The 21,977-nt window shown below is 39.3% G+C and overlaps 1 protein-coding gene across 2 annotated transcripts in view; it reads left to right on the forward strand.

The window, feature by feature from the left end:
• The first annotated feature begins 285 nt into the window (after positions 1-285).
• The window catches only part of dnajc10.L (DnaJ heat shock protein family (Hsp40) member C10 L homeolog), a 38,312-nt gene continuing 16,620 nt past the window's right edge, over positions 286-21,977 (forward strand). Inside the window, exons 1-11 of one of the 2 annotated variants that reach the window (XM_018236017.2) lie at positions 286-416; positions 1,022-1,436; positions 5,246-5,557; positions 7,793-7,961; positions 11,193-11,243; positions 11,742-11,824; positions 12,652-12,783; positions 14,167-14,260; positions 14,361-14,438; positions 15,261-15,304; positions 20,456-20,593. In XM_018236017.2, coding sequence (XP_018091506.1) covers positions 5,354-5,557; positions 7,793-7,961; positions 11,193-11,243; positions 11,742-11,824; positions 12,652-12,783; positions 14,167-14,260; positions 14,361-14,438; positions 15,261-15,304; positions 20,456-20,593 — 993 coding nt within the window. In that variant the 5' untranslated portion in view covers positions 286-416; positions 1,022-1,436; positions 5,246-5,353. Of the gene's footprint in view, positions 417-574; positions 716-1,021; positions 1,437-5,245; positions 5,558-7,792; positions 7,962-11,192; positions 11,244-11,741; positions 11,825-12,651; positions 12,784-14,166; positions 14,261-14,360; positions 14,439-15,260; positions 15,305-20,455; positions 20,594-21,977 lie in introns of those variants that run through there. The other variant, XM_018236018.2, reaches the window with a different exon arrangement.

Consider the following 21,977-nt stretch of genomic DNA (forward strand, 5'->3'; position numbering starts at 1 on the left):
AGCCACCATACCACGTCAAGGTAAACCCCATACGGTGGTCCCTAACTTGTTTACCTTTAATCATAGTAAAATAGGTATCTTACTTCTCTTCTTAATAGCATTACTTCATGTGAACAACTCCTATGCCTTGGTTTTAAACTGTGTGCTAAATCCTCCCCCGCCAACTGCTATGCGGCTTTTAAATGGGAGAGACTGCCTTCAGGCTAGATCCTCCCATGCTTCAAAACTATATGCACTAGCATTTTTACTTGAATCACTGAGACAGGGAATTAGACTTTTTGAAATTGGCCTCAGGTGTGCACCCACAACCTTTCTTTTTTGTATTTAAAATTTGACCAGCCATTGTGGGTTAGGGTTGGGTGCAAGTCAGACTGGGGAAGTACACTCCTCCTCTGCTCCCAGTGTTGGATCCAGAGGTATGCCATTGCTCATTAGTAGGATTCAAAGTGAGGTGAGGCCCATTTAGTAGTAAAGCAGTATCCCGTACATTAGTAGCATACAGATCAAGAAGACACAGGTCGGGTGTGGGTGCTACATTTTGCTGGTTAGATTGGGTGCAGGTTAAGGTTTTAAATAGGGTTAGGGTCAGGTGCAGATTGAGTTCTTCCTGAAATACATATCTCATTGGTTGAGTCAAAAGTAAAGGCAGTTCTTGGGAGTGGAGGAATTACCTGTAACTGCTTGAGCCAGAGGGGGCACTCACTAACAGCACAGGGTATGCTTATGAAAAATGTTTTATTCCCACAGTGGGGCCCTAAAAATGAGCTTACTCAGGCCCCTGCAACTTGTAGTTAATGCCACTGTCATTAAGAGTTGCCAAGGGGGTACAATATTCACCCCTCCAGCTTTAGTGCAACTTAAACTCCCAGCAGCCCCTCTGGCCTTTGATGGGCAGATAGTGGAGGCCGTCCAGTCCATGTGTAACATTACAGCTTAGACCACCCACAAGTTTCCCCTATTGTGAATCTCTTTCTGAAATGGATGTGTATATTCCCTTTCCTATTTGCTTCTCTCCCATAAGAACCGGCAGCAGCAGCAGCACAAACAAACGAGCGCCAGCTCCCTGTGCGACTATTTGCCTTCCCCACCTCCCGGATCCATGCCATTGGTACATCCTGCTGAGCCACGTCAGGCAAAAGTCACTGGGGCAACCTGGCATTAAAGAAACCCCCGTGAAAGGGAGGAATTGGAACTGTCTACAACCCGAGTAACAATCAGCTCCGGAATGTTTATGCGAGTTCGTCAGTGAAAGTCATCAGCAGCCAATCCCGAAGCGCCAAGATAAGAAAGCCCCGCCTAGTCTCCCAGAGACCTTTGGTAAAGCAGGTATAGCAATGCAGTAGAGGGCGTGTACCTAGTGCTGCTCATCATCCAGAGGTGTTTAAGACACTTCCGGCATGTTCCACGCTGGTTTGCCGGTTTGTGAGTGTCTGCAGGTAAGAGCTCTTCCTATGTGCGCTTCATAGAGTCGCTGGCTAATTCCTTCATGCCCTGCGCGGGATCGCTTTCCTGCCGCTGCGCTTTGTGGCTCCCTCAGTGTGGCATCCTCTGGGAGACAGTTACACGGCTAATGGGCTCAAACTGCTGCGCGATCATCTTACATGGAGTTCATTTGAGCTGCATGTCACTTAAGGCTGCCCATAGTAACAGTGATTATAGGTTTTACCATGGTCAATATATATATACATATATATATATATATATATATATATATATATATATATATATATATATATGATGCAATGCATGTTTAATGATTTTTCTAATTAAAAATCTTCATATAAGAAACGGTGTGCGTGTAACCCTTGGACTATTGGATTTCACGATCTGTACACAGCACCCGATATTGGATTGGGACGAGTGCGGACTTCAACGGTGGAGATATATATATATATATATATATATATATATATATATATATATATAAATAATAAAATACACAAAAGCCATGAATATCTTGTAAATTATATCCTTATAAACAATGAGTTCTGATGTCATCAGTTCTAAACGGTGAGCTCAGATGTCATTTCTGTCACATGACTCACTGAAACTTGTGTATTATCATAAATAAAGTACCCCCAGTTGCCTTCGGCCTCGTGTTTTTATATGATCATGAAACTCCTCTGTAACTTATAATATCCTTATATTTTACAAGAGGGGGTACTTTATTCACTATATATAGCGAGAGGAGCTCAGCGGTAGAGAATGATGTACTGTAATGTTTCCGCACTGGAATACCTTGACTCTCCCTCATTTATTCTCTTAGTTATTCTATCCATTCAGATCCTCCCCATCATTTCAGTTTTGTGTCTATACTAATTTCCCAGCCACTGTTATACCCAGTAGAGTAACTGCTCTTCAGCCAACCAAAATTGTTGGTCCCCCCCTGTACCTCATTTACCGCAGCCCACCCCATGAGCAAAGGGTCTCACAGCATAGAGGGGAATGTGGGAGCTTTCGGGGCCTGCTCATAGTTCCACCACTGTGTGTACACTTGGACTTACATTTTGCACAGAGGTGGCAACTTCACACCCTTTTTAGATAAGTAAATACACTTCCCTGTACTCCTACACAATGAATGCAAATAAAAGATAATAGATTTAGGCACTATTTAGCTTTTATCAGTTAGTTATATATAAGGGGTTGCTACTGAGCGTTTGTAAAGAAAGCATTGGAACACTCTCACTCTTACTGGGACCCCTTCTTATTTGTGCACCTCTAAATTTATTGTGTCTCATTAAAAATACACTGTCTCACAATCTCTATTCTGTTTTACCAATTTTTACTCTTAGATACAGATTCACAAATGGTAGCAGTCTTGCTGAGTTCAAGACTTTTTTTTAGGAAGTAGTATCACTTGTGCACACATATACCATGCAGATAAGCAAGATTGTTTTGTGTGCATTTTGGCTCAGCATTTTGGATGCAGTTTTTTTCTACCAGTGGTGCCCTGGCCATTATCTATTATCTGGTGCAGCTTTGCTAAAGAGAGCATTACTATGTATATGAAATAGTTATAATTAAACTAATCCGACTGGCAAGCTGCCTTTCAGGAGGCAAATATTCAAGGGCATTTATATAGACCTCAAAGATCCTATATTAATCTGACTTCTAGTACAATCCATTATGTATTCAGCTATTTGATACATTTGCACTTTAAAGTTTAAATAGCTGTTGTGCAGTCTTAGGCTAGGGCCACACGACACAAATTCTCTGCAGGCTGAGAATCCACTGCTCCTCTTCTGCTGCGCTGCAGGCACGGCAGATTTCGGTTTGAAATGCAAAATCTTGGAATGACTGGTCTCAATGTTCCTTCTAATTGGCCTCAAAATGTGTGTGCATGTGCAAGAGTAAACACCTTAGAGGGAAGATTGACTGTACCTTGGCATTTTAATAGGCAGGACAGACTGGCTGTATGAGTGGGCCCTAACATGATTTCTGGCCCTCAATAATGAGCAGCTTTAAAAATGTTTTGGGGTCCTAAATTGAATTTGCTGTGGGGCTTAGTAACATCTATTTACAGACTGCTTTTAAGGGGGTTTTGTTCAAGTTACCTTTTATTATGAGGCAGAGAGTGAAATTCTGAGACAATTTGCAATTGGTTTTCGATTATTATTATTTCTGGTTTTTGAGTTATTTATCTTGTATTGAGCAGCTCAACAGTTTGAATTTTGGCAATCTGGTTGCTTGGGTCCAAATTACTCTAGCATACATACATTGATTTGAATAAGAGACTGGAATAGAAATATGAGTAATAAAAAGTAGCAAAACTATACATTTGTAGCCTCACAGCGTATCTGACGTGGTTACTGACCCCCATTTGAAAGCTGGAAATAGTCAGATGTAAAGGGCAAATAATAAAAATAAAAAAATAATGAAGACCAAGTGAAAAGTTGCTTAGGCCATTCTATAACATACTAAAAGTTGAGTTAAAGGTGAACCACCCCTTTAAACAATCAAAATCTGGTGCATTTACATCAAAGGGTGGAAAATTCTGTTGGCCATTGTATCCCTTTTTCAACACATGTTGGGTTGGGGGTGAGGTCATCAGTCAACACAGAAATGCAAATGACCAGCCTTTTCTTTTTGCCTGTTTTGTTACCTTCTGGTGCAGTGATCAGTGCAGCGTGATTTGTCCATCAACTTGTTTGGCCAAATCATACAGGATTTAGTCGGCATGTGTGACGTTCTACTAAACAAATTTTGTGGTCCACTGGTTTGATATAATGGTTTGTTCCAATGCTGATGTTTCTGTAAAAGTGTAAAAACTTCTCAACCTGCCCACTTTATTTAGTACGTGATACAGATAGATGTATGTTTGCATTTGACAAAATAGGTCTTATTTAAAAAAAAAAAAAAAATCACTGATTTTACCAGTGGTTTCTTAAGCTTTTAAGTTCTGTTAGTAAAGTACTTTCCAAGTCTGTATGATCTGGTACAGTTGGGTATTATATTCAACACTACATATTTAAAGGCATAAATTTGAACTGGCACTCCAGAATTTTACATCTGTTTACATTAAAAACATCATGGCGTTTACCGATTGTTTCCAGACTAACTCCCCCGGGTTACCTGTGTCAAACTTCCCACAACTCTTAGCCATGTTCTCTGCAGCTGTACCATTAGGCAAAGATTGGATGTGCTGGAACAAAGTTAAGCTTTCATAGTTTTGATTAGTATAGCTCTAACTTCATATTTTTCTTTTGGCTCACTGTGTTATTGTTCCTTTAAGCTAATGTAATTACAAGACAGAACATAAAAAGCCTTCTCTTCATTGCTTTAAACTAGTTTGGCCAAAGGAAACGTTATTGGCAGACTTGCTTGAGCTTTTTTTACAATGCAATTTATAATGTTTGGTCATTTGTGTTCTACAGAACTAACTAGTTATGCATTGGCTGCCAGGTTGGCTACTCTTGACGAACACAGCAGCTTATCTGTGTATGGGGCTAAAACAACAAGCTCCCTAAGTGATATCTCATTGGTAAGGATGTAAAGTTCATTGGTTGAGAGTCATCAGGTTTTGGATACAGTCCTTTTCTGATGGATTTTCATATAGCCACTTTGTGAAACAATTGCCTGATTGAGTCCATCACCTTGGAGCCATCTTAGACAAAGATACACTTGTTTGGCTACCTCTCCCTTTTTTGTGATTCATGGATACAAAAAGTGGTATAACTAGCTTAATTTCTTGTTGGAATGTAGAAATGTATTCAATGTTTTAATATTTGTTCCACTCAATTTACAGATTGCTGAACGAGGAAATGCTACCAGCAGACACAGTGCTTTTTATCTGATTGCTAACATTCTCTAGACATTTTGTGTTTGAAATTCCTGGGATCTGCTTGAACAAACCATGGAACACTCACCCAACACCACAACCAGCAGTTGCATATTAAAAAGGACCATTTTGTACTTGATCCTCATATCTCTGGCTGCACTTGTTTACTGTGATAATGACTACTATGATTTACTCGGTGTGTCAAAAGGAGCAACCAACAGAGAAATAAGACAGGCATTTAAGAAGTTGGCTCTTAAATTACATCCTGATAAAAATACGGTAATATATATGTTTTCTTAAATGACTTATATTATATATTGTTAGGGGGCTTAATACCCTCACAGCACAGAACACCTCACATTGCATTTTGCTCAAGGTGGTACAATTTGTTGATAGTCATGGGCCTGATGTCTATTCATGGTTCTTTTTGCTATGGTTCTTCAAAAGTATGGTTTGGTAATCCACAACATTTCATCAACTTCTAACACTTCTGCAGCAATCTGTGGAGGCAGATTTGTTTTCCTGCATCTACTTGATTATGTAAAACACAGTGATGGAAAAACATTATTTAAACTGGCTCAGGCCTCCATGGTTTTTGTTTATCTCCAAAAAACTTAGCTCAGCTGGGGCAATAGTACTGTTAACAATATCATCATGTCATTGTTAAATGTCCACTATTATTAAAAAAATAATCATATACCTCCTTTAACAGAGGGGATTATAAGTGTTCTATTTAAATGTTAATTTGTGTGTTTGCTTCAGAAGCGTTAAAGGAGAAGGAAAGCTATGGAGACATTTTATTGTCAATAGATTAGCTGTAATAGTGCAAGCTAGAATACTATATTTAATCTGTAGAATGTTTTACCATACCTGAGTAAAAAGCTCTAGAAGCTCTCTGTTTTAGGATAGCAGATGCAGTATTAGCTTGGTGTGACATCACTTCCTGCCTGTCTCTCCCTGCTCACTTATAGCTCTGGGCTCAGATTACAGCAGAGAAGGGGGGGATGAGGAGCAAACAGAGCATGCTCATGCCGGGGCAAGGTGGTTTAAGCTGAAGGCAGGAAGTCTGATACAGAAGTCCATGAGTACACAATAGAAGGAAAGAAATGCAGTGATTCTTTTGATATAGGACTCAGAGCAGCACTACTTTGAGGGTTTACTGGTATATTAGGTGGAACATTCTGATAAGGCTTACTTAGTTTTAATCTTTTCTTCTCCTTTAACGTATTTCTGTTAAGACAAAATATTTTGTACTTAAGGGAGCAGCTATACTGGCCTGTAAGGCTACTTTGCACAGCAGTTAAGTTATTGAAACTACAACATTTTTTTAAGCAATTAATGGAACATTGAGGTCAAAAATTGCAGTTAGAGACAGGCATCACTTGACAATACTAAGTGCTGCTTACTAGTCAGAGCATCTGCCATAGGAGGAAAGTTTCATATTGATTTAAACTAGGAAGTTATAACACTTTTGCTCTCTGAGGCTATTGTTTTATTACCGTATATACTCGAGTATAAGCCGTCCCGAGTATAAGCCGAGGTACCTAATTTTACCTCCAAAAACTGGGAAAGCTTATTGACTCGAGTATAAGCCGAGGGTGAGAAATGCAGCAGCTTCTGGTAAGTTTCAATCTCGTTTTTGGATGACTATTCTTAGGTGCCGGCTACTATTCTTAGGCGCCGGCTACTATTCTAAGGTGCCGGCTACTATTCTAAGGCGCCGGCGAATACTCTTAGGCGCCGGCGAATACTCTTAGGCGCCGGCGAATACTCTTAGGCGCCGGCGAATATTCTTAGGCGCCGGTGAATATTCTTAGGCGCCGGCTACTATTCTAAGGTGCCGGCGACCGTTTTTGCGCTTGACCCGAGTATAAGCCGAGGTAGAGCTTTTCAGCATATTTTGGGGGCTGAAAAACTCGGCTTATACTCGAGTATATACGGTATTGTTAATTTTTATTACTCTGTTTTTATTTTATTTCAGCCTCTAATTCAAATCACTGCTTTGTTGCTAGGGTAATCTGGATCTTAGCGACCAAATAGCTGCTGAAATGCCTCCCTATGCTGAAGGTACAAGACCTGCACTGTTGGACTTGGAAAACCTTACTTCCAATAACTGCAGTGTGTTATTTTACATTTTATCTATTTGACTGCTCTTTAGCAGGGGTACAATGGATAAAAACTCATAGCCAAAATAAGAGTGTTCCAGTAAAGAAACAACTGTGGAACTAATAGATTTCATCTAATAATAAAGTGTTTTTCTTTTTTTGTGTGTCTGGATCCTAACCTGAACAAAAACATCTATACTTTCCTCAGCCTTCCACTACGATTGAGTGTGCTTAGTTCCCCACGGATATTTGTTTCTTTAACAGTCTCCAAAATGAAATATTGGTTGTTTAAAATGTCTATATTATTAGAATTCCTAACAGTTGAGTGACCAGATTGCCTTAGAACTTTGTTCTGTATATAGGCAGTTTAAGGTACTCTGAAATGCATGTAATTATCAATTTGTTGCAGAAAGATCCAGACGCACATGATAAGTTTTTAAAAATAAACCGAGCATATGAAGTCCTCAAAGATGAAGATCTCAGAAAGACATATGATAAATATGGGGAAAAGGGTCTGGATGACCAACAGCAAGGAGGAGGAGGATACGAGAGCTGGAGTTACTATCGCTACGATTTTGGTATATACATAAATCATTTTAACAAGTATTTCATTCATTTAGAAGATCATGCACTATATTTTTGGCTGTTTTGGAAGCAATACACATTTGTGGCTGCCATAACACAATGATTGATAGTGCCACAGTGACTGTCATTGTTGCTTTGCCCCATTGTAAATACAGGTATGGGATCCGTTATCCGGAAACCCATTATCCAGAAAACTCTGAGTTACAGAATGTTCATCTCCCATAGATTTCATTATAATCAAATTATCCAAATTTATAAAAATGATTTCCCTTTTCTCTGTAATAATAAAAATTACTTTGTTCTTGATCCAAACTAAGATTTAATTAGTCCTTATTGGAAGCAAAACCAGAATATTGGGTTTATTTAATGTTTACATGATTCTCTAGTAGACGTGAAGATCCAAATTACAGAAAGATCCATCATCCTGAAAACACCAGGTCCCGAGCATTCTGGATAACAGGTCCCATGCCAGGACTTGTATTTGCTGCACATGCTTTAGTTCTTTTAGTACTTTGATTTTCTCACACACTCCTTAAACATACAGGAAGGTTAACTGACTCCTGATAAAATTAATCATAGTGTGGATATGTGATGAAGCCATAAAAGCAAATGTTCCACTGGGATAGTTAATGGTTTGGATGATATATAATCTCTGTGAAGCACTGCAGGATTATGATAAACACATTTGCTAAACTTGCTTCAGATTGCTGGGTTGGATTTTCCCTCAGGTGCTGTTTGTTATTTTGGTTCACTCTGCTGTGTACTGTTTGGGAATAATTCAGTGCAAGTAGCAAATCAGTAAAATAGTAAGTGCTCAGACAGACTTTTACTTGTAGAACAAACCTGGGGGGAGGGGGTGATGTATTCCTAGGCTTGTTAATTTCCTATTTAGATAATTATTTTTTGACTGTTTCACTGACTTTCATGTAGTGTAAGTGGAGTCCAACTGTGCTCTCTGTATTAGTGATATTAGTGACCCTCCTGTCCCCACAGGGGCAAACCTTCAGGCAGAAAAGCCTAGAAGCACCCCTGCAGGCATAGTGCTTATGTATATAGTTCATATGAGTGTTGATCCCAAAATGTGGAACTGGACACCCTGGGGTAGGCATAAAGAAGTGGTATGGGGCTCAGTTAGGGTATGATTTGAGAGAGGGTCTCTTTGCTCTGTGCCCAGCATAAAGGTCAATAATGATTGATTTTTCATGAAATCCTATTTGTTTTCCTAAATATTCTATTGTGACATATGACTGATATATATGTGACCATGGTATGAGCTAAGTCTGAGCCCTGATCAATGCAGACTTTACCTGAAAAAGTCTGACAACCGCTGTCATATGGTTTATGATACAGTTCTAGAATGCTTACAAGTTTTTTATGACTTTTGTGTTTTATATTAAACTATACACAATATACAATAATGTGCTGTAGCATGGATTAGCAGTTTTCATGTACTTCCCCTGTAGCCCTACCAAGCAGGACGTGTGTTTCACCTTTCAGGCCATTGTTGCTGAGTTTAATTGCCTTGTTCCACTTCAGCAGGCATCTCATTGTGGGCCCAGATTTCTTCTTTCCTTCTTGAATGGCACATTTGCGTTTATTGAAAGTTCATAAATAGTCCCAAAGAACAGAACAGCAACCATTTGTAATATTAGAATAGAATTTAATAAGGGGATTTCAAAACAGTTTGATACTGCTCCAGAGTTTAGCATAATGTAATTCTTTATGTTCCTTCAGAAGCAAACAGAGTGTTATCACCAGCCGAGAATTGTAACCTGTTTCTCTATTTACATGGCTTGTGCCTTAGGAAAACAAAAGCTGAAAAGTGTTTGGGTTTAAACATTAAAGGGGACCTGTCACCCAGACATAAAAAGCTGTATAACAAAAGTCCTTTTTAAATTGAACACAAAACCCAAATTCTTTTATTATTAAAACACCCATACCTTTTATAAACACATTTAAAAATCTCAGCTGTCAATCATTTATTGCCTGCCCCACCTCTATGCCTTAGGTATAGAGGCGGAGCACGCGGTTACTTTCACTTTCCATTCTGCACTTCCTAGATGTCACTGCTCTCCTCACATCCTCTCCATACTTCCTTGCCATCTAACTTTGTAACCAGTGTACCAGCATGGGCATCAGGTGCCTCCGTTTCATAAACAAGATTTTGAGATGATGCAAAGCTTACCTAAATAATAGTGTTTACAAAATGGCTGCTGCCTGCTTTCTCTGAATTATCAGACTGAAAGGAACAAGATTTAAATATTTTATATAGTGTAAGGAAATTTTATTTTACTTGACTAACATGATAAAATAGCATATGAAATGATTTCTTAGGGTGACAGGTCCCCTTTAATGATACTGGTCGATAATTAATGTGTGATATTGAAGTTTTGTCAATGTATATATGTTTATCCCTCTACAGTTCTTGTGGTTTGCTGTAAGAACTTCTAAGGCTTATTTGTTTTTTTTTTTAGTGTTGTACATACCTGTTTATGACAGCACATTTTATATAAATATAATTAATCATTTTATATAAATAGGCCAAAATTGATGTGATGTTTACAGGGTTTGCTTTGCTAGTGTTGTGCTATCTGTAGACAAACTAGGTGCTCATATATTTAAAAGACAAATCCAATGAATTTGTATAGTGGAAGCCACTCATGGGTTGATTTTTGGGATATTCTACCATTCTCCCTGAAACTGTGCAGTGTGGCCTCATGTGGATGCCCAGCTTGCACTTATTGGCCAAATACTATATTGTTCTGGGTTTGCTGTTGAGCCATGCATGTGCCACTCATTTGCCAAATTTTTATTTTTAAGTTTTTCCATTTGGCTGATTTTTAATATTAAGGATCTGGTATGATTTTTTTTTTTGCTCATCACTTATTAGTTCATGAAGCCAGACAGAAATGTACTGGTGGCAATAACATGATTTGCCAAAGACTAGAGCATAGCAGGTTCTCTTAAATGCAGGCTTGGAGATTGTGGAAGAAAACTCTAGGGCACCAAGTCAGATTTATTTGCAACTGCGACTTGAATTTGTCAACAAACACTTCTGATTCCCCACAAGGGGGCAAAGAACACGTGGAGCATCCATGTGAGATATCGGACTGATATAAGACTGATATAATGAAAATTTTCTCAAAACAAGAATAACCCTTAATTTTATTACGGTTTCAACTTTGCACTTACATTTCTTTAATCCTCTATTTTTCACTAATAAGGCATTTATGATGACGACCTGGAAATTGTCACTTTGGACAGAGGAGACTTTGGTAAGAAACAACGTTTTGTTTTAGTTTTTTATCAAATAAAAAAAAACCCCAGATAATGTTTGAGTTACAATTATTGTATATGGGACTATTGTTAGTAAAGCCAACTGCTGAAATTATGCCAGTCACATCCCATGAATAAGAAATATTTTCATCTAACTAATAGCTACAAACAGACATTGAGTGGGTATTCAGTTGTGTGTTTTAGCCTTGTAATGTGCATTTGTTGTCCCCTTTTTTATGGATAAACGTGCAGTAAGATCTATTGACATACATTATCTCATGTACTGTAGGTAGGTTAATATATCTGCCTATTTTGCTTCACTTTCTTCTTGAGAGAATCTACTGATTTCTGTGTGAGTCTGGTTGTACAGAACAAAGTTGCAGCGTATGAAAACTTTATACAGCTGTTAGTATATTGAATAACCTATATTCCCCTTTGAATTTAAAGCTATAATGTTAGGGCTTAATGAATGCAACTTTAATTTTCTTAACCTGTAGATGGTGCAATCGATTCAGGAGAGGTGTGGTTCATCAATTTCTATTCTCCTGGATGTTCACATTGTCACGATCTGGCACCAACGGTAGGAAACCTCCTGCCTTATCCTTATGCAGAATCGTTTTTTTATGGATCCTTCTTGTAGCAACTATTATGTGGCCTTTTTGGGATAATGTTTTGCTTTTATCTTTCTGTGCATGCAGTAAATTTCAGAGCTTATATTTAAAAGGGAAAAATCTGCTCACGATTTAAGGCTTTTAAAGTCACATGTAGCCATGATATGCTATTATAACTTGATGAGAAGAGCCCAAATTTGCATCCTTTTTTACTTCTTTAGGAAACCCCACGAAAATGAGTTTGGGTTGAAAAGCTCCACTACTGGCTCTGTTAGACATTTCCCATTTAAATCAAAGGAAGGTGGCAGGGTGAATTTTTTAAATGTCATGCACCAAAGGGTTTTGCTTCTATTTAAATACTGTAAATACCAGAAAGTGAATATTGTTGCAATAGCTCCAGTTTCTAAAATTGTAAATATCCTGTCACTTAGGTAACAGTTTAGATATTAACGGTGGGGTTTCTGCTCCTTCCTCTGTCTATACTTTTGTAACCTACATTTTATTACCCCTTTCTTTGTTTCTCCAATGTACAGTAGTATTTATCGATTTTCAAATCAACACCATTAAAATGTTTAATGTGTATTAGAAAGTAACTTAAAATTACATTTTGTACAAAAAAAGTCACTATAAAATGACTGCCATAGATCAGAGTTTTCTGGATAATGGATTTCAAGATAATAGATGCCATGAAGTGTTTCTGGTAAACTTCCAGTAAAATATGATGCCACTGCACCTTTATCAATCACTTATCAAAGCTGACAATTTCAACTTATTTTTTATTTATTTATTTTTTTAGTGGCGACAGTTTGCCAAAGAAATGGATGGACTCCTCCGAATAGGAGCGGTAAACTGTGGTGATAACAGAATGCTCTGTAGGAGCCAAGGAATTAATAGCTACCCAAGTCTCTACATTTTCGAAAGTGGAATGGTAAATATAATTAATTCTGTCTTGTGTCTTTTCCAGGAATGGCTGTAATGGTCCTAAATTTATTTGGAACTCCTATGATAAATTCTCGATTAAGCTGGCCAGAGACGCAAAGATCCGATCGCACGAATCATAGTATGATCGGACTTTCCCATCTCCTGACCTGCCACTAACCATTCCGATCAAATAAAGTACAAAAGAAGGGATCAGCCAATGTTCTGCCCCTGACAGCAATCGTACGAAAATTATGTCTGACCAAAGCTAGTGACAGTCTCCCACTGAAAATCGTACGGTCGGCAATACACGCAGAGATATTACCCGCAGCCGACAGGAATCTTTTAACCTGTCCCATCAACCAAACGACCGATCTCCGTGGGACGAAAAATGTCGGGACTCTCCACACACGGTCTGAAAATCATACAAATCCTCGATTCGTACGATCAGATCTTTGCGTCTATGGCCAGCTTAAGAATGAATTCAGAGCTTTGAATCTGAACTTGTATTATTTATCTAGAGGTTGGAGCTTGCATGCCTTCCTTTCGTGCTCTGAGTTTGTATGAAGTTGTTTGATTGTGCCCCTAACACTCAGTCCTCTACTGAGGTGCTGTTTGTTCCTGGTGGCAGCCGGCACAGCTTAAACATGTGACAAATATTGTCCTTATATCTAGAATGAAGTAAGTTGGATAACGGAAGCTAGAATGAGGTGGATGGATCATATTAAATGCATTTCTTTGGGGTTGCTTTATGTAGCCTAACATTTCTTCATTATACAGTACATGATATGCGAGCAGCTAAGTACAGTGCTCAATATCAAATCTCTCATTTTGCTGACTCCTAAACTTGACCATATTCACACCTTGTGTCCTTGTGCTTTATTTACGTTATAAGCTATATTGAGCAGGTCCTGTTACCTCCTGTATCGAGTGATATATGTATTTAATCTTTGTATGCATATACACAAATTTATTGTTCAGCACTGCAGAATATGTTGGCACTTTTAAAATACTTATTTATGCACATATTTGCTAACAGTACCTCAGCCAAGCACTGATAGTTTACAATGCAGTGCACAATGTAGTTATGATTCACAATAGGACCACAATTTTGGCAAATGTTCAAGGTTGTGTCCACCTCCCTTCTGCTCTAGAAGTGTCCCCTGCCTTGTAGACCGCTTAGAATTCCTCTGCACTATACAGCCTTACACAGTTGAATTTATGTTGTATTTTGTATCATTAATTTGTAGCATACTATACTATATCATGTACAGACAAATGGAAATGTAATTGTTTTGAGTCATCCAATATTTACTCTTACTGTTTTTCTAATAAATGCTAATGTAAAAAAACTTTAGCCTTTATCTTTATTTAGTTATTTATTTTTAATTAGAATCCAGTTAAGTTCTATGGAGATCGTTCCAAAGAAAGACTGGTTAATTTTGCAATGCCGTATGTATCCAGTACTGTAACAGAGTTATGGACAGGTACGTTTATTATTATCTTTGAATTGCATGCTTTAAATGAATTTGGTACATAAGGCAATATTGCTATTTTTAATATTGTTTTTCTTTCTTTTTTTTAAAGGAAACTTTAGAAGTTCTATAGAGGATGCATTCTCTTCTGGTGTTGGCTGGCTAATCACTTTCTGTAGTGATATAGGAGGTAATTTTCTGTCCTTTCTCCAACCCACAAATTCTAGTAAAAAAAGAAGCACTGTGAATAATTGATATTCACAGACTGGAAAATACCCTTTATGCTATGTCTGCAGAGTTTGCGGAAGATTAAAGGGCACCTGTTGTGTAAATATGTTACCCCTCAACCAAAGGTGCGGGCTAATAGAGCCTGCATTCCGGTTTGGAATAACAGTAGTTTTTTTTTTTTTCACACTGGGAGCTCCTTCCTGGTGCGGGTAGCCTAGCGCTGGCGGGGGCATCTTTTAAATAATAAAAAAAAAAAACTACTGTTATCCCCCAACCTATTAGCCCGCACCTTTGGTTGGGGGATAACATTTTTACCTAACAGGTGCCCTTTAAAATTGGATTTTTTCCCACAGAATTTTAAAACATCTTATACTAGTATAAAGCTGTAAGCTTAATGCCAAGCATAAAAAGAAAGAAAACCAGATTTATCGGATTCAGCTGAATCCTTCTGCCTGGTCAAACCAAATTCGAATCCTAATTTGCATATGCAAATTAGGGACGGGGAGAAAAATCTTGTGACTTTTTGTCCCAAAACAAGGAAGTAAAAAGTATTTTCCCCTTCCCACCCCTAATTTGCATATGCAAATGAGAATTTTGTTTCAGTATTCGGCCAAATCATCTGCGTAGGATTCGGGGGTTCGGCCGAATCCAAAATAGTGGATTCGGTGCATCCCTATTGGATACGTTCTATGTCTGCTATAACTTCAGTTGCTCTTTATATATGTAACAATGTGCTTTTCTGATCAGTTGCATGCAACTATAATTGCTATTGTTTTTATTACAGATTGCCTAACTTCACAGACAAGAACAAAGCTTGCAGGATTGCTGGTCAGTAAATCCTTATGTAATGATAAGCATTTAAAGAAGGATCTAACAATTGCTTGGAATGTACTCCCTGAATTTGCCCTTTTCATACAATTATTATTATTATTATTATTAACATGTATTTATATAGCGCCAACATATTGCGTAGCACTGTAAACTAAATGTGATTATACAACTACATCACATGAATTACATATATAGAATATATGGAGTAACAAACATCACAATCAATACAGGTACAAAGAGGTGAGGAAGGCCCTATGAATAGGCATACAGTCTAAAGGGAAGGGAGTAATACACAAGGTGTGGGCAAGATCGAAGTAAGTGGGTGAGAAATGTGGTATTGTATGTGGCGTTGCGTTTGGTAGTTAAGCAGAGTGAGGGTAGGCTTCTCGAAAGTAGTGCGTTTTCAGAGATTTTTTGAAAGCAGAAAGGTTGGGAGAAAATCGGACAGACCGTGGGAGAGCGTTCCAGAGGAGGGGTGCAGCCCTTGCAAAGTCTTGAATGCGAGCATGTGAGGAGGTAATGAGAGAAGAGTTGAGTAGCAGGTCAGTAGAGGAGCGTAGTAAGCGAGTGGTGAGTATATAGAGATGAGCTCAGAGATGTAGGGTGGAGCAGAGTTGTGAAGTGCTTTGAAAGTCAGTGTCATTAATTTGAATTTGATTCTGAAAGGTAACGGAAGCCAGTGCAGGGATTGACAGAATGGCGAGGCAGAGGAGGAGCGGTTGCTGAGGTGTATGAGCCTCGCAGCAGTGTTCATTATGGACTGGAGAGGTGACAGTCTCTGGAGGGGGAGGCCAATTAAAAGAGAGTTACAGTAGTCTAGACGCGATATGATGAGAGAGTGAATAAGAATTTTGGCAGCGTCTTGGGTGATAAATGATCGTATTTTGGATATGTTCCTTAGGTGGAAGTGACATGATTTAATAAGTGACTGGATATGAGGAGTGAATGACAGGGCAGAATCTAGGATAACCCCAAGGCACCGGGGAGAGGGGGTGAGGGGAGAGGGGGTGATAGTGGAATTGTTAACTATGATGGATACTTCGGGGATGCTACTGGTGTTAGTTGGAGGAAAGAGAACCATTTCAGTTTTAGAGAGGTTTAATTTAAGGTAGCGTTGCGACATCCAGGTAGAGATAGCGGACAGGCAGGAGGAGACGCGAGTTAGGAGTTCTGGGTTGAGATCAGGAGATGAGAGATAGATCTGAGTATCGTCAGCATAGAGGTGGTAGTGGAAACCATATGAATTTATTAATTTGCCAAGGGAGGAAGTATAGAGGGAGAATAGTAATGGTCCCAGGACAGAGCCTTGAGGAACTCCAACAGAAAGAGGTAGGGGAGAAGATGATACTCCATTGTAGGAGACACTGAAGGAACGATTGGTGATGTAAGAAGAGAACCAGGACAGGGCTGTGTCACGAAGGCCAAGCGACTGGAGGGACTGGAGGAGGAGAGGGTGATCTACAGTGTCAAATGCAGCTGAGAGGTCAAGCAGTATTAGTAGTGAGAAATGATTGTTGGCTTTAGCGGTTAAAAGCTCATTAGTTAGTCGAGTCAGGGCAGTTTCCGTGGAGTGTTGTGGCTTAAAACCAGATTGTAGGGGGTCCAGCAGGTTATTGTCAGAGAGGAATGAGGTAAGTCGGTTGTAGACTAGGTGCTCAAGTAGTTTAGAGATGAAAGGTAGCAGAGAGATAGGTCGGAGGTTGTCAAGATTGGAGGGATCAAGAGAGGGTTTTTTCAGAATGGGGGTGACAAGAGCATGTTTTAGTTGAGAAGGAAACAGTCCAGTTGAGAGCGAAAGATTAAATAGGTGAGTTAAGGCTTTGATTAGACAAGGATTGGTATTGCGGAGAAGTTTTGAGGGAATTGGATCAAGCGGGCAGGTGGTAAGGTGAGAAGAGGCCAGAAGCTTTGAGACTTCCTCATCAGTGACAGGGGGGAAGGAGCACAGGAGAGACTGGGCAGTGTGGAGGGAGGGTGGTGGAAGTCTAGGGGGGTTGAGTAGTGTAATGTCCCTTCTGATAGTGTCAATTTTGTTTTTGAAGTGCTCAGCAATATCTTAAACAGAGACAGATGTGCATGGAGGGGGTGGAGAAGGGGAAAGGAGAGTGTTAAAGGTGGAGAAAAGTTGTGCTGGTTTTTAGAAAGGGAGTTAATGAGTGAAGTAAAGTATGTTTGTTTGGCTTGGAAGAGGCTGGTGTTAAAGGAGCGCAGGGCAGATTTGTAGCTCCAAAAGTCTGATTCTGAACGGGATTTGCACCAGCGACGCTCAAGTGCTCGTGAGTGTCTTTGGAGCGCTTTTGTATGAGCAGTATGCCAAGGTTGGGTCGAGAGCGTTTAGTTTTTATAGGAGCAAGCTCATTTAGGGTGGTGAGAGTACTATAGTAGACAGAGGTAGCCACATTAGGACATGAGATGGCTGAGATATTAGAGTGAAGAGAGTCAAAGGAAGAAGAGAGATGTGACACGTCTACAGCTTGCAAGTCACGGTAAGTACGTGTTTGGGGAATAGCAGGGGGTGAGGAGGGAGTTAGTGAGAGTTGAAATGTGAGCATATTGTGATCAGAGAGGGGAAATGGGGAATTAGTAAAATTGGAGGTTGAACAGAGTGTGGTAAATATGAGATCCAGAGCATTACCATTGGAATGAGAGGGGGAGTCTGAGCACAAAGATAAGCCTAGGGAGGAGGTTAGTGAAAGAAGTTTAGAGACAGAAGAGTTGTTGGTGTTGTTAACGGGTATATTAAATTCACCTAATATGATGGATGGGATGTTAGATGAAAGAAAGTAAGGAAGCCAAGCAGCAAAGTTGTCCAGAAATTGTGCAGTTGGTCCTAGTGGTCGATATATGACAGCAATGCAGAGTGAAACAGGAGAAAAGAGCCTAATGCAGTGAGCCTCAAATGAGGAGAATGATAAAGAGGGAACAGGTGGAAGAACTTTAAAAGTACAGCGGGGAGAGAGAAGCAAACCCACTCCACCTCCAGGTCTGTTACCAGGTCTGGGAGTATGAGTAAGGTGTAGGCCCCCATAGGACAGGACAGCAGGTGAGGCAGTGTCAGTAGGAGAGAGCCAGGTTTCAGTAAGCGCAAGTAGGAATTTGCAATGAAATGGTCGTGTATAGCGGTGAGTTTGTTGCAAACAGATCTGGCATTCCAGAGAGCACATGAAAGATTAACTGGGTTTTTGGGTATAGGAGTAAGTGTTCTGTACTGTTTGAAATTGCTCCGGAGAGAAGGAGCTCGTGGTCGTGATATAACTGGGATGGGGTAAGGGCCAGGGTTTGGGGAAATGTCCCCAGCTGCCAGCAGTAGAAAGGAAAGATAGACTAAGTGAGAGTGGGATTTATAAGTCCTTGGTTTATATGAAAAGGAGGAGTTTTGTGGAATAGCTAAACAGAGTACTTTATAAACTTCATGTGTGGAGAGGGAAGGAGAGGAGAGTAGAGAGGCTGAGATTTGTATAGAACTGGGATTTGATGGAGGAGGTAGTGAAAAATGTTTTATGAAACATGAGAGTGAAAGGAGGAGAAATGCAGGATAAAGCATGTTTGGAGTAAGAAGTTACAAACTAGCAGGTACAAACAAATCTGTTTTCTTCTTATCCCAGATGGTTCACTGTTGATTGCAGGGGAATCCGGTTCCTTTTGCCTTGTCAATGCCTTGTCCAACTGCCTTGTTTAACTGTCATTTCTAAGCACTTGTGAAACTTTAGCACTTAGGAAAGGTTAGCACTCGTGCCATGCCCCAGACACGAGTAGTACAGATGAAGCCACTTGGATTTGTGAGTTAAATGCGTCATGACTCAGAGTTAATTGAAGAAACTGTGTTATCTAAAGTTATCTTAACTCATTTAATGCATTTAACCTTTTCATTAGCATACCAAAGCACCATTGTTCACAATGGTGAATGCTTTAATTAGATGGGATGTTGTGTCACAGTTTTCTGTGTTAAATGAGATAAATGGGATATCTGTGTTTAGTTATTCTGTGTCAAACAGACAAACCAAAGTGGCTGCATCTGTAAGTAGCAATGGTGAATGCCAAGAATATTTATACAAGTTTAAAGTGGACCTGTCACCCAGACACACAAATTTGTATAATAAAAGTCCTTTTCAAATTAAACATGAAATCCAATTTTTTATTAAAGCACTCATAGCTGTTGTAAGCTCATTTAAAAATCTCAGCTGTCAATCAAATATCGTCTGCCACTCCTCTATGCCAGTGGCATAGAGGCGGGGCAGACAATTACTTTCACTTTCCATTCAGCACTTCCTAGATGTCACTGCTCTCCACACATTCCCCCATTCTCTTCACCATTTAATTGTGTAACCAGGACATGGGGATGGACATCAGATCCCCCATTCTGGTGCACAAACAAGATTCTGAGATGATACAAGGCTTGTCTTAATAACAGTGTCCACAAAATGGCTGCTGCCTGCTTGCTATAATGTTGAAATCCCAGACTGAAGGAAACAAGAATTAAATAATTTATATAGTGTAATTAAAGTTAATTTTGCTTGATTAATGTGATAAAATAGGATTTTGAATAATTATTTTGGGTGACGAGTCCCCTTTAAGGGCAGCTATGTTATGGGTTTAGCTCACTGTACCAGGCTGAAGGCCATTTTTAAATTATCCTTCTAACATTTTTCCCTCTAACTCTTAATATTGTTTGGCTCTCCCTGACATCAGATGGCCCTCTGCTCCAAATATTTTTTTCTTTGGCATATAATATGTTTCCCCTGGGAAGCTCCAGCCCACTTTAGGATTAACTACCTCATAGTTTAACATAGTGTGCAGCATAGAAGTTTGGTGATATTTTATTTCAACAAGAAGACAATCCCATCCTTTCTCACCCATCTGATAACTGCTATGCTGATCCTCTTCAAACCAGTGCGGTTCGCAACCATGCTGCAGCAGGAGCCATTTTGAAATAAGTACAAATTGTATATTAACATTAATGCTGTTGTGATGCACTGATGCTTATAAAATGTTTTATTGAAACAACTCATTAAAGAGTAACCTTTTTTTTAAAAAACCATCCAGTGACATTTATTTTTAGAGAATAATCCGCTCATACGCCAAAGCCTTTTGCAGACATTTCTGCTGCAGTGTAATGCTCTTATCGTTTCCCTTTCCTTTGTTTATTAGGAAGGTCTTGTTAAAGTGGGATGGATGGACTGTGCTACCCAGGGTGATCTTTGTGATAATTTGGAAATTACATCAAGTGCTACAGTTTACTTCCCACCCGGTTCCACATTAATGGACAAGGAGAAAGGCGATGTTTTGGTAATGTATATACATAATATGATATATATAAATGTATATTAATGTAGCATATCAGATAAGCACAAACATATCATTATATATAAAACTATTTTCTTGGCCCACGATTGACTGGTTGATACAGTAATGTTTTTAGTTTGGCTGACAATGGCCTACTTTATCACTTCACATAGTACTGTTGTGTTAAAATCCCTTAATCTTATGCCATAATAGATTGTGACCTAATATCTTGTGGTATGGTCTGACATCACTAAGGTCGTAACTAGCCAAAGTGATGCACTGGGACCCGGGTTCAGGCCACAGGCTGATTTAGGTCGAGCTCTTCCTGCTGCCCATCCCACCCACCGATTCTGGCCGCGTCTATTTATAGATGCACGCCTGCCCGCTCCCTCCCTGACGTCAGAGACAGGGGCAGGTCAGATGCGATTATATAAGGGAAGCAACAATTTGTCGACCTGCAAATCACTACTAGCTGAAACTCTACATATCATGGATCACAGTTTTAAGGGGTTGTTCACCTTCCAAACACTTTTTTCAGTTCAGTGGTTTTCAGATTGCTCACCAGAAATAAAGACTTTAATTTCCATCTTTTATTTTTTTTTTAACCATTTTTCTAATGTTTAATGTTCCTGTCTCAGGTGTTTCAGTCTGGCTGCTCAGTAATCCAGGTGCAGATTATGAATTTACAATTTGCTACATTTATTTGATACCAGCTATTGTATCAATCTTAACAGCTGCTTTAGAAAGACATAAAAAGGGAAGGTGAAAATTTAAACTTTACACTTCAATATTAGGAAAACCGTCACAAATAGAAAATGGAAAGTAAATGGCAAAAAGTTTATTTCTTATGAACTATCTGAAACCAACTGGACTGAAAAAAAGCATTTGAAGGTGAACAACCCCTTTAAGCTTTCTTGTAGTGCATACAGAGAAATTATATTTCTTTAAGCAACCCTGGGGTTTAGTGGGACTTAAGGTGGCCATAGACCTAGCAATTCGATCTTTCTTGGAAAAGGTCTTTCCAAGAAAGATAGTTAATTTCAATGAACACATGTATAGCTGAATCGTCAGGTATACAGATAAAAACAATACCTGTATCTGATTCAGCCCTAACAATGGCCAATGTTTAGGTGCCTTCAAAGGCACCCAATCAAAATGTTCCGTCTGATCGATGAGCCGACCGATATCCAAGTCTTCTGCCTAGATCGGTCACCTCTTTTCTCACCATACACGCACCAAATATCGTACAAAAGTTAGTTTTGTATGATATTATCTGTGCATCTATGGCCACCTTTAGACCACTCGCTCTCTGGTTCTCTGCTCTGTGCAGTTCATTGCTTACTTCTCTAATATTGTCACTTACTGTGCCAATTGACCTTTCACTCCT

The sequence above is a fragment of the Xenopus laevis genome, chromosome 9_10L (genome assembly GCF_017654675.1).
Source record: "Xenopus laevis strain J_2021 chromosome 9_10L, Xenopus_laevis_v10.1, whole genome shotgun sequence".
Taxonomy (NCBI): Eukaryota; Metazoa; Chordata; class Amphibia; order Anura; family Pipidae; genus Xenopus; species Xenopus laevis.